The sequence below is a fragment of the Chlorocebus sabaeus genome, chromosome 15 (genome assembly GCF_047675955.1).
Source record: "Chlorocebus sabaeus isolate Y175 chromosome 15, mChlSab1.0.hap1, whole genome shotgun sequence".
In the NCBI taxonomy this organism is placed as follows: domain Eukaryota; kingdom Metazoa; phylum Chordata; class Mammalia; order Primates; family Cercopithecidae; genus Chlorocebus; species Chlorocebus sabaeus.
Window position 1 is genome coordinate 22,069,168 of NC_132918.1, and position 16,071 is coordinate 22,085,238.

At 37.7% G+C, this 16,071-nt stretch overlaps 1 protein-coding gene across 2 annotated transcripts in view; it reads right to left on the minus strand.

Moving 5' to 3' along the window:
* SERPINI1 (serpin family I member 1) overlaps positions 1-16,071 on the minus strand; it is an 86,491-nt gene that overhangs the window by 34,628 nt on the left and 35,792 nt on the right. For both annotated transcript variants that reach the window (XM_007972179.3, XM_007972182.3), the window contains exon 2: positions 298-565. In XM_007972179.3, coding sequence (XP_007970370.1) covers positions 298-547 — 250 coding nt within the window. In that variant the 5' untranslated portion in view covers positions 548-565. The remainder of the gene's footprint in view (positions 1-297; positions 566-16,071) is intronic.

Below are 16,071 nucleotides of genomic sequence, written 5' to 3' on the forward strand. Positions count from 1 at the left end.
AGGTGCCTCTCCTTCTAGACTGAAAACTCCAGAATAATGTTTGCTTTTTTAAATCACAATGAGTTTATGTAAATCATAATAATTTTTAAAAGATGTAATTTCCTGAGATTCATTCAGCCAGAAATGGAACCAGGAATTAACACATTTCTTGGGTTTCCTAATCCTTCTAGGCGTACCATTTCAATGAGATTATTTTTTACCCTGTGTAAATATTGCTGCATCTGGAATAAGAAGACAACATAACTGAGTTAAAGTCAAATTCAAATGTCTTGAGAAATCAAACCTGATCATTCTTACCATTTTTCAGGCTGTCATATCCCATTGAGTGGCGGATTTCTTTCTGGGTAGACCCTTGGGCCCCAAGTTCCATCATTCCCATTGCAAGAGCAATACTCAATGGAGAGAAGATAATATTTTCATCTTCACCAGTGGCTCTAAGACGATTATACATATTCACTGACAAGTCAGCAATGGCTTCCTCAGGGAAAGTGGCCCCTACAGTCATACTTTGCAGAACCAGCAAAGAGAAGAGTCCAAGGAGAGCCATATTGTGATAGTTTCAAGTCTAAAAAACAATAATTTACATATTAATTATTAGTTATCTCTATAACAGAAGTCTCATGGAAGGATATGTTGGGAGGTTCTACTTTTAAAAAGTCAATTAATAGTCAAATGAACAAATAAGACAGCTAAGTTCTGAGGATTCTCCCAGGAACGAGGCACCATGGTCCCCACCCTCATGGGGTTAAGAGTATGTATAGTTACTTATACAACAAGTAATTACAAGTCATGTTTGGTGAAACTAATTTATCAGTTTTTCATAGCCTTACCAAATACGGTTTGATCATGACTTTGAATGGACTTACACCAGATTCCACTAAACTACATAGGTCTAGGACAAGTACAATGAAAACCAAAAGATATTTACAGGGCTTAAGATGAACTAGCACAGCTAGGCATTTGAAAATGTCACTTCACCCATTTATAAAATAAATGCACCTTGCAGCTGGGTTACCAACTGGTGAGCAGAGATCAGACATATACCTGCCTCAAATCCCAGCTTATTCATTCCAGGTTGCAGAGCCCACAGGAAGTGGTAACCCAGAGAAGGAGCAGACTCAGCACATCCTTGTATGATTGTTTCTCACATATTGGTTCCTATGAGGCTGCTGCTGTCCGTGACAATCTTTGGGCACGGAGGAGGAGCCCCCTACCAAAGTTGAGAATGAAACTGAATTCTTTCTACGACACACTCCATTTATATTCAGACTTATGTTACCATTTCAGCTTACACCAAACAAACTGTTATTTCTATTTAAATTAATGTTTCTAATGATCAGGCTCATCAGGTTCTTGAACCAAATTGAAGGGCATCAATGCCACATTTTCTCTTGGAGAAAAAAAGCACCATCAGAGCCCAGATATCTCTGAATAATATCTCTGCTTCTTGGCGTGCCAGTGTTCCAGAAGCCCTGTCTTCCCACAAACAGCCTGACTTGCGCACACTGGGGACACAATTTCCTCTTTCCTTTGTATTCTCCCATTCTGTCACTGCAGGCGTTTGGAAAGCTAAACTGTTTATTCATACAAGTAAGTAACTTACTTGTTCTTAATCATTTAATAAAATCACTGAAACAACATGTAAAGTGATATTGAGCAAAAGCATTTGGAAAACTGTATTTTAATTATGGTCGAGCATTAATAGTCTCCATTACTCAATTAACAGAGTACATACACATTTAACTGAAGAGCAGAGTGATTCCAACAGGCTTATGAATCAGAAGATCCTCATCAGTCCTGTAACATTTATTTGTAACTCCAATTTCAGAGAACTGCCTGGTGACTTTGGAAGTCCTTCACATTTTAATGTTAGAAGCATCAGTTTTTTCATCTGAAAAGTTCCAAAGTCCTCTGCCCTCACCCCTTCACCCTCCTGCATTTGTATGCAAGTTTAAATAGTTATTGCTTGTTTAGGAAGGTAAGTCTCACCCTCTTTGTAAATATGAACTCTCATCACCTCCGTTGCTAATGGGATGACGGCTAATGGGAGACGGAGTGCGCTGCTGCAGGGCAGGCTCTGTCACTCATGCAGCATTGGGATAAAGCCAGGTGCCAAGAGCACAGTAGCCTTGCTAGTCTACTGATTTCAGCCACCTTTGGGGGGCTGCCACCACTTTGGCATTCTTACTTCCTTTTGTACTCCAGAGAACTCCAGGAAAAGGCAGAAGCTTTACTCGTGGTGATGCATGGGGTAGGTTTAAACAAACCTGCTGTACTGCAAGTTGTATAAAAGTATAATACAATTACATACAATACACAATACTTGATAATGATAATAAATGACTATTTTGCTGGTTTATGTATTTACTATACCATACGTCTTATCATTAAAAAAAAAAAATAACTGTGAAACAGCCTCAGGCAGATCCTTCAGGAGGTATTCCAGAAGAAGGCACTGTTATCACAGGAGATGACAGCTCCACGGGTGTTATTGCCCCTGAAGACCATCTAGTGGGATAAGATATAGAGGTGGAAGACAGTGACGTTGATTATCCTGATCATGTGCAGGCCTCGGTGAATATGTGTATTTGTGTCTTAGCTTTTAACAAAAATGTTTAAAAGTAAAAATATAAAAATAAAAAGTAGAAAATTAGAAAAAAGCTTATAGAATAAGGATACAAAGAAAATGCTTTTTTACAGCTGTACAATGTGTCTGTGTTTTAAGCTAAGTGTCGTTACACACTCACACACTTACTGAACGCAGCTTGCATGGGTAGAAGTTCTTTGGGTAAGTGAGTGGGTCAGAGGTAAGTGAATGTGATGCCTAGGACATTGCTGTACACTACCGGAGCTAGACGCAGTGGCATTACAAAACAGTCAGAAAGTTTTTTGAACATCTAAAACTTTATAAAGTATAAAAGTTACAGTAAGTGAAGGTTAATTTATTATTGAAGAAAGAAAGGCATTTTTAATAACTTTAGTATAGCCAAAGTATACAGTGTTTATAAATTCTATGGTTAACATACAGTAATGTTCTAGGCATCACATTCACTGACCACTCATTCACTGATTTACTCAGAAAACTTCTACCCATGCAAGCTCCAAGTGTCCTTTACGGGTACATCATATTTTATTTTCTCCAAGTCTTTTTTTTTTTTTGAGATGGAGTTTCACTCTTGTCACCCGGGCTGGAGTACAATGGTGCAACCTTGGCTCGCTGCAACTTCTGCCTCCTGGGTTTAAGCGATTCTCCTGCCTCAGCCTCCCGAGTAGCTGGGATTACAGGCATGGTCCTGGCTAATTTTTGTATTTTTAGTAGAGACGGGGTTTCACCATGTTTGCCAGACTGGTCTCGAACTCCTGACCTCAAGTGATCTAACCGCCTCGGCCTCCCAAAGTGCTGGGATTACAGGCGTGAGCCACCGTGCCTGGCCTATGGTGACTTTTTAAGAAAATATATCTTTTTAAGAATGAGGAGAAGAATAAATCATCCCTGCAGGAAAATACATGCACGTGGATAGCAGAAAATTATATCCACTGGCCAGAATATTCAGTGACCTTGGGTTAAAAACCTCTGGTGTACAGCAGATGGTCAGATGGAAAAAAAAGCAATGTTATATGGACCTGCAGCTCTGCTGGTTTTTCTTACTGGGGAAAACGGGATGTCAAAACCACAGATGTATCTTTGGGCTTCTAGACTCCTGGAAAGAGCTCCCATTGTGTTTGTGGGAGAGGGCTCTGCCAGGGCAGTGGGCAGCAGGCCACTGATGACACATTCTGCCAAGAAATTTGGACCATGTGGCTGTGAATTGTGGGAGCAGACCCTGTCAGGGAAGTCTTTCAGAGAGTTGAAATAACTCTGCTCTGGAAACACACGTGTCTATCCACAGTTAAGTGATCTTTCTTCCTTTTGAAGGCAAGATGTCCAGCTTGCAAGCAAAATTACTTCTGCTAGCCTGCTCTAGCCTCTCTGCTGCTGGTTGCTGGCTCCCTCCTCTGCCTCTGCTGCCTCTGACTTCTCCTGAGTGTTGGGTGGTTATTTTTAGTTTCTAGGTTTTTGGCTGGGTGGGGGCTGGAGGGAGTGGTTTCCTTGTTCTACATTTTAAGTGTTGATATTCTCCACAGATCTAGTCCTGGCCCTTCTCTTTTCTTGGTAGAACACTTCTCACGCCCACTGGTGAACTCTCAAAACAAAGATACTTCAACTATTATATCTATTAAGATTATTCCCAAATAAGTAAAATTATAGCTCTGGCTTCATTTTTATCTTAATTTCTGATATGCACTGGTAATTGTTCTTGGGATATTTATTCATTGACGCCAGCCAGCAGTTTGAATTCAAGGAGGCCCAAACAGGCCTCCTTATCTTTTCAAACCTACTCTTTTTCTTTCAACATAAAAGCATTTGACTCTCCTTCATCTCTTTTTCCCTCATGTTCAATTCATTGTCAAACACTCATTCCATGTTGCACCCTGGCACCTCTCCTGTTGATCATCCCATGGCCATTCCCATAGCCACGATGGCAGTTCTTCCTCTCAATGCATCTCAAGGACTATACCAATGGTTCTCGTTCCCAGCCACTCTCTGAACTGCTATTGCCCCTGCAATCCAACATATGCTGAGCCTCCAAATCAATTGTCTTGATACTCCTTATGACCAGCTTATTCCTATGTTTACAAACCTCAGGAGTTCTCTCATCCCTGTAGACCAAAGCCCAAAATCTTTAGTCCTGAATATAACGCAGCATTTGTACTGTGACCCAGCATAACTTTCTACTTACTACTCCTTCATGGATCCTGTAACTCTAGCCAGACTCCCTTTTGCATCAGATACACCAGAATTTTCCTCTCCTGTTACTGGCTTATATAGTTCTGTTTCCAAAACTAACCTAGCCCAAGTTCCATACGTTCAAATCCAAAGCACTTCTCCAGGTTCTGTTCTATTTTCATCTTCTTCATGAATACCCGCTTGGTTCTTCAATTAAAACAGCAACTTCCTCCCTCCTCTGAAATACTGGCAAATTTCTATCTCTACCTCTCCAATAGCACATACCACTGCTTCCTTCTGTTACAGGTAATTTCATACATGGATCATCTCTTGTCCTAAGCTTTTTGAGGGCACAAATGGAAGGATATTCATCTTTCCATATCTTAGGATAATGAGAATGAGCACCTAATGAATTACACATAGTAGGTGCCAAATAAATATTTATTAAATTAATATAGTGTGACATGTAAAGGCCTATAATGCTGTATCAGAGGAACAGCAAGACAGCAAGAGTAATTGTCACTTCTAAATTATTGAGCCTAATTTACTTTCAGCCCAGTAGTAGTAGCTCAATTTTTTCTTTTGTTTGAAAAAGTGTTTCCATCTTTCCAGCCCGACAAAGTGGTATCGTCACCAATGACTGGACACGTAATATAATAACAAGTACACTACCTCGAACAACCGCAGAAGGTGGTACCAAAACATTACAATATTAACATTAGTCTACAAAATGCCAGAGACCTACTATTAATCATAATAATCAATACATTCTCAAATGAGTTACTTTCACATAGATAATTACTTTGGAGATTTATTATTTTTCTAGCTACTCTGTAAAATGCCTTTACATAAAAGCAAGGGGCGGCAGTACCAGAATAGTAGTAGATAGTGCTATGGTAGTAGAAAAGGTAGAAGTAGGTTAGCTATGAATAAATTACCCTTATTTCTTGCATTTCTCTGCTTTGTCGCCAGTGGTAGATTAAGTTGCATATAAGTGCATATGTGTATACTACTTTAGAAAACACTTCATTAAAACAAGGGAACTTCTTGTAATTGAGGTATGATGAATCACAAAACTGAAAGTCAGCATTATAAAAAAAGACAGTGTTTTTTAACTTCCCTGGTAGTTCATCTAATTTATAAGGAGATTATTCATAAATGCATCTTGTTGCTTTTTTATAACCCAATTATTTTAAAATAATAAAAAATGGTTTCACAATTGTGAGTTGAGAAAAAGAGAGAGGTGCCCTTTGGTAGCTGAGAAAAATGCTTGAGGGAGGACCTTTCTCCAGCAAAAAAAGAAAAAAGAAAAAAGCCACAAGAAGTAACTAGGGAGAAATGCCTAACAAAAAGAACACTGTATTGGAAGTTCCCCTGCCTGTTAATTCTCAGACTTTTGTATGCAAAGGACTAGTAATTCCTTTAATCGAAAGAACCTACACAGGACTGCTAAATTTTTGTTCTACTAATATATTGGGGTGGCAACAAACAAATTTACAAAAATGATGCCTCTTATAATCATACAAAAGAATGAATACATCGATCACATAAAAAATGAATATTTCAACATGAAAATAAAAGAATCCCTTGAAGTGGGTATTTCTGAATTCATAAAAATTCACTACTGTTTTTTTTTCATGTTGCCACAGATTGGTGAAAACTTTATTATGGGTGTTTGGACAACTGGGAGTTTGGAAATCACTGCTTTAACTTTGGTTAATACTAGCTACCTTGGTGAAACTTGGAATAAGTTAAAGTTTCCAGGCCTTTGTTTCCTGATTTGCTAAGAGAAAGGCACAATTAGATCAGCAGCAATGAAGCTAAGAACTTTGACAAAAAAACTTTTCAAAAAAAAAAAGGGGGGATCACACTTTGTGAAACAATCTGTATTTTAGAAATCTGTAATTTCACAAATTCCTCATGTATAGTGTTCCTTCCCTTTCCCAATTCTAATAAATCTTATAATCAATGTCCAAAGAAATCAGCTGATCATCATACAGACAATTGTGTGTCAGAGCTGTCATTTCCTGTGCATGTGCCATAGCCTGGACAAGTGTGTACTTTAGGCTATTTGTTTATCCTTGCTCCCTCAGTTGAATTGTTTCCATTGGCCCTGCCTCTCACCGTAGAGTTTTCCTTAAACTTGGATGTAGACTTGTCCTCAATAGGACTGTACTGTGATGGCAGAACTGAACAGAAAAAGTCTGTGTATGCAGAAGAGAATGAAGAGCACCAGAGGATGTAAATTTACTGTAAGTGATGCAAATATTCATCACTCAAGAAATGAACCAAGTGATTCTCTTGTAAAATAACAATTAAATGTTTTACAGAGGACCCAAGAATAGAAAACACATGCAAATAGATAAATTTGTGCAAGTTAATAAATCTTTTGGCCTTGGGTTATTCAAAAGGACTGTCTGTTGGATGCCAACCAGCACAGTTAAAGGCAGAAGGATTTGTCAATCTTTCAGAATAGATCACAGCATTTTCCAAGCTAGGAAAAGTGAATAACCCATGAATGCTATGCTGAGGACAACTGCTTAGGTGGTAAGCTATCAAAACCTTCCTTATAATTTTCAAAATTAGCTATATAACCTCAGGTATATAATTAAATTGGAGTGTGTGTAGAAAGAGTAGGAGTATGGGGTGGATTATGAAGAAAATATCCCAGCATTCTTTGAAATGCTTTAAGATTACATTTTCAATCACAAAGCTGCTAAAAAGGTTTCAATCAGGAAATGCACTATGAAAGTATCAGGTCATATGCATGATAAGTGACGGACAAAGTAATTCAGAAGAATGTTAAAAGGGTTTAAACTGTTGTTTACTGAGGGAATAATATGCCATGGTATGAATATAACTACATTTTCTAAAGAAGTATTTTATCCTTTTCAAATTTTCTTTCTCCTCCAAAAAACCATTACTAAATTGAGATGTCTCTTAAAGCCAATAAGCCAGAACCCATGAAATAAGGGACTACAAAGAGGTTTAATTCTGTAGTATTATCCATGAAATTATGATATAAATGATTTAATACTTTCTCTTTTTTCTCTTTCTTTTGCCTCTCCCTCCAGGTACCCAGCTTACTGTGACCTTTTCCATACACTCTTAACTTGGAGTTTGTAGTAGGAGACATGTTCTTTTTTTCCGTACTATTGAATCAAACAAAAGGGAAAGCTCCTCAGATATCTCTCAAATAAGGTGAACTTGAGAAAATGGCCAGGTACATCAAAAGAGCATAACCATGGAAAGAGTAATATATGAAGAGTTAATCTGACAGAAAAAGAAATTATGAAATACTTGGGAATGGGCCAAGATTGATTATGGAATGTCTTCAATTATTAGGTATTATTGAAAACATACATTTCTAGGTTGTCTGACTCTATGTGTTTTGAAGTTTTCTTTGAACAATTTTACAACTCTTTATGTTGTAGAAAACTAATCATGAGGCAAATGATTCTGGTCCATAATAATGCACAGCATACATGTATAGTGGAATGCAACTGATTATTGCCCTGTGGATATTGGCCAGTTTGCATCTATTAAGCAAATGTATTTTGGTATTTCTGATAGGCTTATATACTCATTTGCTTTTTGGATCCTTTCCTGAATTGGTTCTAATAGCTTACTGGTTATCTCATTAATTATTGAGCTAACAAAATCTTTGATATGTGTTCATTTTGCATTTGTTTGAGAGTCAAGATTATAACCTTCTTAAAAATAATTATTGTTTAATTGGTTTAAAAAAATTTTTAAGCTAGAAATTTTTCTTTTAAAAATATGTATTTTCATAGAATGATCCAATAATTAGAGTAGGAAAGTACTGGAATATTAGCTTTTTCTTAATCACTAAACATTCCTTAATCATTGCTTGAATTTATACTGTATCAGTGATAGCCCAGAATGATTTGGTAGAACTCTGTAGCTTGGAATTACTGATCACATAGCAACTAGCACGGACCTGGCTGTGCTACAGGTGAAATTGCCTTTGCAGAGATTATAGCAGCAGGATAAATCTAACACAGCTGACATCATCTTGCTTCTAATATCACAAGCTAATTGTCCTTGCTCATTCCTGGGCATAGGCCAACCAAACTATGATAGGAATTTAGCTTATGGTTTAACTTTAAAGCAATGATGATAATAGTCTCTTCCTCAAACTAACTCCTTTCTTGTTTGGGAACTGAAACTGACTTCATAAAACTAATGAAAAGCCACAAGGTTAGAATTATGGTAAGGGCCTGAATTCTGCCAACCTATAAGCATAGTTAACTGATAATCAGCCATTGTTCTTTAGCTTGCTTACTGTTCAGGAATCATGTAGCCAGAGGTCACAAGATTTGGAACTTTCCTAATTGCTCTTATAAATCACATTTCTATGATCAAAATCTAAGATTTATCTTTGAGATATTTTTCAGAGTTTTGAATTCAGGTGGACCAACTGATGCCACCCAGATCAGTGACTCACACAAAGGAACTGACTCAACTGGTCCTGTGATCCCCACCCAGAGACTGACTCAGCTTCCAGAGACAGTTTGAATCTCCTATGATTTCATCCCCAACCAATCAGCAAAACCCCTAGCTCCCTGCCCATCAAATTATCCTTACAAACCATAGCCTTTGAGGTCTCAGGAAGGCAAATTCGAGAAATATCTCCTGTTCTACTGCTCAGCTGCCTTGTGATAATTAAAATTCTTTCTCTGCTGCAACAGTGTTGTCTTAGTGTATTGGCTTTATCTGTGCAGCAGGCAAGAACCTGTTGGGCTGTAACACAGGTCTAAAATTCTTGGTTATTTTACATGCATCCAAGAGTATAGTTGGGCCTGATGACTTGCTCATTTGGGGACTAGTAAGTTGTCTTAGTCTGTTTTCTGTTGCTATAATAGAATAACCACAGACTGGGTAATATATAAAGAAGTTTATTTGGCAAATGATTCTGAATGCTGGGAAGTCCAAGAGCATAGCACCAGCATTGGATGAGGGTCATCCCATTGTAGAAGGCTGAAAAGTAAAAAGGCAAGAGAAGACGAGAGAGGGCACTATGAAGAGGAAAAGGAGACCAAACTCCTGCAATAATCAGCCCACTTGCATGATAACAGCATCAATCCATTCATGAGGACAGAGCCCTCATAGCCCAATCACCTCCAAAGCCCCACCTCTTAACATTTTTACAGTGGCAATCAAGTTTCCAACACATACACTTTTAGAGGGCACATTCAAACTGTAAAACAATCTAGTCCTAGAAATGTTTGGAAACAACTAAGAGAATATGCAGTGCCAACACTCCCTAGAATTTCTAAAGTACTTTCTTACATATTTAATATGTTACATTTGAATTCCTCAGCATCAAGAGAAGGGTAGTTGAAATGAAGATGAACTGTGACTCAGAAGAGAAGACTCCCTTTCTTTAGCAGTGCCTGAGACTTCCAAAAAGCTTTTGGGCTTTCCCCAGGAGCTTCCCTGGACCACAACATCACCTGTGTAGTGGGAGACAGAGGCTGTAAACCTCCAAGAATATTTCACAACCACAATAACCTCTTGTGAAATTGTTTCGACTTAGTAAATAAATGTTGAATAAATAAGCCTCTGGTAAATTCTTTTCCCATCTTAGGTCATAAGAAATTTTTTAAATTAAAAGCTAAAATACTTGAATATTTTGTGTCCTTTTAGAAGTTAAGATAATGTCAATAAAGAAAAAAATATTCATGAAATTGTCAAAGATGATAAGGAGGACTGTTCAAGAGGGACTACTGCAGTGGGGGTTTTGCAGCAGTAGCGAGAGATCAGGTTTAACTCCAAATACCAAGACAAGTGGGAATTTACAGCCAACGAGCAGAGTGGATGTCAGTGGATGGAAAATTATTAAGAGGAAAGATCAGGAATAAGGGGGACCCTACCTAAACTGACCTGACAGGATTCTTGGTGAAGGCAGGCCAGAGTGATAAGACATGGAGGATGATGGGGGTAGGATGGGCAAGATGAAGAATTTTATCACATATCAGGACTAGGGGATTCTCGCTATACTGACTCACCAGGATTCTTACTAAAACTGGACCAAGTAGGACAAGGACAGAGTCTGAGGTCAGGGCCTGGTTGAGAAGAGAGTTCAGAGGAGTCTGACTCAAGTTCAATCAAGGAGATAGTCTTTGCTAGTGTTGTCTAATAGAACTTTCTGTGCTCACAGAAATAATACATATGTGTGCTTCTCCAGTGAGACAGCCAGCAGCCACTTCTGGCTATTGAGTTCTTGCAATTTGACTAGTGAAATCAAGGAACTTATCTTTTAATTTGATTAATCAAATAGCCACATGTGGCTAGTGCCTACTACATTAAACAGTACAGACATAGCTAGAAGTAGGCTAAAAAGATAAACTTTTCCTAACATTGGTTCTTGACCAAAGAGCCCATAATTCCAGTGTTTAAAACAAAAGCGGAGAAAAATTAGTAGCATTATTCCCACAAAACATGTGTCCGTAGTATTTAAAAACAAATTCCCTCTCTTCAGGAGATCTCAAATGATAAAAAGGTTCCATTTGGAATTCCAAAGGCTTTTGGTTAAAAGCCTGGGGAAAGCAAAATCAATCAATGCCAACAAAACCCAGTGAGCTGGCAGGTCCCCAGCCCTCCTGGAAATATGATTTGAGCTTTCCATAAAACGTAATGGATAATTCTCTTTGGCATAATTGGAGAGAATTTGTACTTGCCAATGAACGACTTCCTTTGGATTAATGTCAGGAGAGCTGAACAAGTGACACACAAGCCCTAAGACAAAACTCAGCAAGTAGTTTCAGAGAGACGGGTAAAAAGTCCTCATCAATCAAGGTTGTATGTGGCCCAAGGCCATTGTGGAACCAAGCCAGGCATTAATGGTCTTAACTTACCCATTAATGCTTTAAGAAATCCCTACTGTTTGATCTCTTCCCTAGACAGTGGGCTTGCCTGTTTACAAGACTGTGGAATACTCATGCTGGAAACACCTTGTAAGGCCTCCCCCCATTTTGTAGGTGAGAAAAGAGTATTTTTACTGAACAATTTATTGTACAAAAAGGATGTTTAATGAGTGAAAGACTTACATATTAATGCAATACTTAGAATTGCATTCACTCCATTCCTTCATTCATTCAATAAATATGCATTCTTGCCAGCTATGTGCCAGGCCCTGAGCTAAGTGCTAGGGATACAGAAAAAACAGTATGAAAAAAGCAACCCACCTTTGCGGTATTTTTCTTCATCTACTGGGTCTACATCGTTCAAGGAGATATTCAGCTTTTCATGTAGAATTTTTTAAAAATTACATTTTCTAATTTTTTATTATTAAAATGTTTTTGTGTAATAAAATTTTAAAAGTTGGCTGTGTCCCTGAAAGTCTAAAAATACCCAGATATAAAGTTGCTTCCCAATTGTTTTGCTACTAAAGAGAGCTGTAGAATGACTCATCCTCTAATCATTCATGTGTTAAAGTGACACTTCAGGTGAAACCCATCTCTACTAAAAATACACAAATTAGCTGAGTGTGATGGCAGGTGTCTGTAATCCCAGGTACTCTGGAGGCTGAGGCAAGAGAACTGTTTGAACCCAGGAAGCGGAGGTTGCAGTGAGCTGAGACTGCGCCACTGCACTGCAGGCTGAGCAACAGAGCGAGACTCCGTCTCAAAATAATAATAATAATACTAAAGTGACACTTCAGTGTACCCTGAAGGGCTGAGAAATCAGGTAAAATTTTCAGAGAACTTATTTAGAACACACACTTAAAATTCGCACAGACTTTTAGAGCATTCAAAGACAGTTTTAAACTTATCTTGATAATGAACAGTCAGAACTGGAAATATGTTATCATAATATAATGATATCCTGATAGAGGACAGCAGGATATAGGGCTGTTAGTCATGCGTACACATCAAAGCCTCCCATATCAAATGGTATTTGTGTTACATTTGTAGATTGTTTTTGTCCTTTTTTGCTTTTTTGGATTCTGTGTCTCTCTCCACTACAATGTCAGCCTCACAACTGTTATTTTATTCCTTTAGCTTTAACTTCTTGCTGTACTTTATAACAGTGGCCCCCAACCTTTTGGGCACAAGGCACAGGTTTTGTGGAAGATAATTTTTCAATGGACAGGGGTGAGGGGATGGTTTGGGGATGAAACTGCTCCACCTCAGATCATCAGGTATTAGTTAGATTCTCATAAGGAGTGCACGACCTAGATCCCTCACATGCACAGTCGACATAGGGTTCGGGCTCCTATGAGAATCTAATGCTGCTGCTGATCTGACAGGGGGTGGAACTCAGGTGGTAATGCTCACTCACCCACCATTCACCTCCTGCTGTGCAGCCTGGTTCCTAACAGGTCACTGACCAGTACAGGTCCATGGCCCAGGGATTGGGGACCTCTGCTTTATAAGATCAGGTATGAGGTTTCAGAACATCCCTAAGCTCTCTTGAGGTGAAATGTATAGGTTCACTTTGCTGCAGTAGCTACTGAAGTCATGCAGATATACTTTTATCTTGGCTAATAACCATAATTTTCTCGAGATCTGAGGGCCCTTTTAGTAAGGTGAATTAGGCTAATGGGATTCTGACACCAATGCAAACAAGTAAGAATACTACTATTAACTTGAATCTCAGGAAATTGTCATTTTCATAAGTCAAAGTGGTCAAATATTGGCAACCTTATATGCCTCAATCTGCTAGTTACTGAGCATTAACTGTGTGCCAAGCTGAAGATGAGAACTTTCATATGTTGTTTTGCTACTTTATATTTCATAGAGTTATCATGTTTTAAAAAATGTATACTAATTTAGACATCTGGAAAAAATCTTTATTATTTCCTCTAAGAACTTTAAAAAAAAAAACTTGTGGTAAAAATTGACAGAAGAATTCTCTAACTGATATGCAACACCAACCTAAGGTAAGTGGCTCTTTCTTAATGACAAAAATACTTGTGGCTCACACTTATTTTACCCTGGGGAAATTAAGTTACATACCTTACTTTATAAACAGTCTTTTTCAGGACTATAGACTGTGGTGAAAGTCAAAGTAACAAAGAATGTATCAAAACTAATTTTACTGTTTTGTTTTTTAAAACTCCCATAAACTTAAAAAAAGTTTTCCTGACATTGACTAACACTGTGCTAATGCTATCTGAAAATACCTGCCTGTTAATTCTATTTATAAACCTGCCACACACATTGTAATAGGGGTGTTTCTAAAAGAAACTTTAGTTTCCTCTTCCTGTTCATCAGTGTGAATGACTGAAAAGACAACTTGTAATTTTTATTGCAGAGTGTGGGCAAACAACTAAAACATAAGTAGATTTTAAAAAGGCTCTATCAAATTATTCTAGTTTCATTTGCTTGTGATTTTTGGAACATTTATAATATAGTAACATCTTTAGGAAGCATGTAGAAAGATGTTCAAGGAAATCAGCCAATGTTAATGTTGGTGTAGGTGAAAAAAAAAACGTAGCAGGAATATTGTACTTCTTCACAAGGCACTTAAAATAGTAAATTGACCACTCTTATTTTCAGAGATCTCCAGAGAAATGGATTTAATTTATTTTTCTGAATCAAATCCAAGTTTAACAGTCCTCACTAACAAGAAACTGTCTCTTATCAAGCTCCTTACATAGCAGCTTAAAGTTTTTCCCATCATTGGACAGGTAGAATGGGAAGGGTAATTAATGGATCTTACATTGTGAGCAATGGCATTCACTGCCCTGGTACAGTTAGGATGTTCCCTCTCCTTAGGTAACCACTGAAAGTTCTAAGAACAGTCATGATGAAATAAATGCAGGCAAATATGTTGGAGTCTTCTTGTTTTTTAACTTTTGATTTGCTTCTTGTCTTAACCACTACCAAAAGTTAAAGTTAGTTGTGTCAGATAAACTTCAGAGAAATATATATATATATATATATATATATATATATATATATATATATGTATATGGAGAGAGAGAGAGAGAGAGAGAGAGAGAGAGAGAGAGAGAGAGAGAGAGAGAGTGTCTCAAGATGCTGCCCAGGCTGGAATACAATGGCTATTCAAGCACTTTTCCTGCCTCATCTTCCTGAGCAGCTGATACAATAGGTACACTCCACTGCACTTGAATTTCAGAGAATATTTTACTAACTGCAAGGTATGTGTCAGAGACTGTCATGGAGATAAGATGTGTCCATAAATGAATTAGAATAAAACAAAACAATTCTCTTTACTTAACTTTTTAAAAATTCAGACAATTAGCTCTGCAGAGAATGACCACATGATGGACATCGCGTTGCCATGAGCATCATAGATTTTACTCTGCAACAGATCTATATAGCTATATTTGAATACACAATTTTAAAATCTCAATAAGAAAAGCAATACGAGGTAAAGCTCACCTTGAGATAAGTGCAAGACAGGCTACCCAAATAAGATGGGATATACTGTCATATTTCTTCACTTCTAGTATTGCTTGTAGAATTTTATAGGTGAGTGGCTAGCAGGTAAAAGATCTAGAGAATTGTTAATAACATTCAGGAATATGATAGAAATATCTAAGTTTCAAAATGAAAAGAGAAGTTCCTCCCCTAAAGTATATCCTTTGACCTCAATTTTCTCCCCAAAGATCATTGATTCATAGATCTGTGGAGATGGAATAATAATATAATGAACCAAATATCTAGACATAATATAAATTATTGCTAATCCTCATAATAAGCCTATAGGTAATGGAGGCAACCCCATTTGTAGATTAAGAAACTGAAACCTATTAAGTTGAAGATACTTTATCATGTTCACACAGTTTATTAAAGAGTGAAGAGGGGATGTGAACTTTCATCTGAAGGCTTCAAGTCTCGTACTATTTCATTATGCCATGCTGCCCATGTTGGATGGCATTTAGAGGTCATCAGGTTCACTTCTGTTAATGTAATGCAGGAATTCACTGTAAAAGACCGACTCTGCTAAATTCCATGTGTGCATGTGCACACACACACACACACAAACACACACACAGCCGTCCATCTAGTTTTAAACTGGCTTACTTGCTGGCAAGGTATTCCTTAAGTGTGGATGACATTTAACATATCAGTTCTACTTGTGCCAAACAATTCTACAACAGGTCTCAAACATAAAATACATTTATTGGGAGGTTAATCTACCATTTATTTCATTACAGTACTTAGATGTTTTTAACTAAAAAAAAGTTAAACAGGTGAAACATTCACAGAGCACAAATGCAAAAGTTATAAAAAGGTATATAGTGAAGATTCTCTTCCCCACACTCCCTTGTCCCTTAGCCAGTTTCCCTCAGTGGCACCAACCAA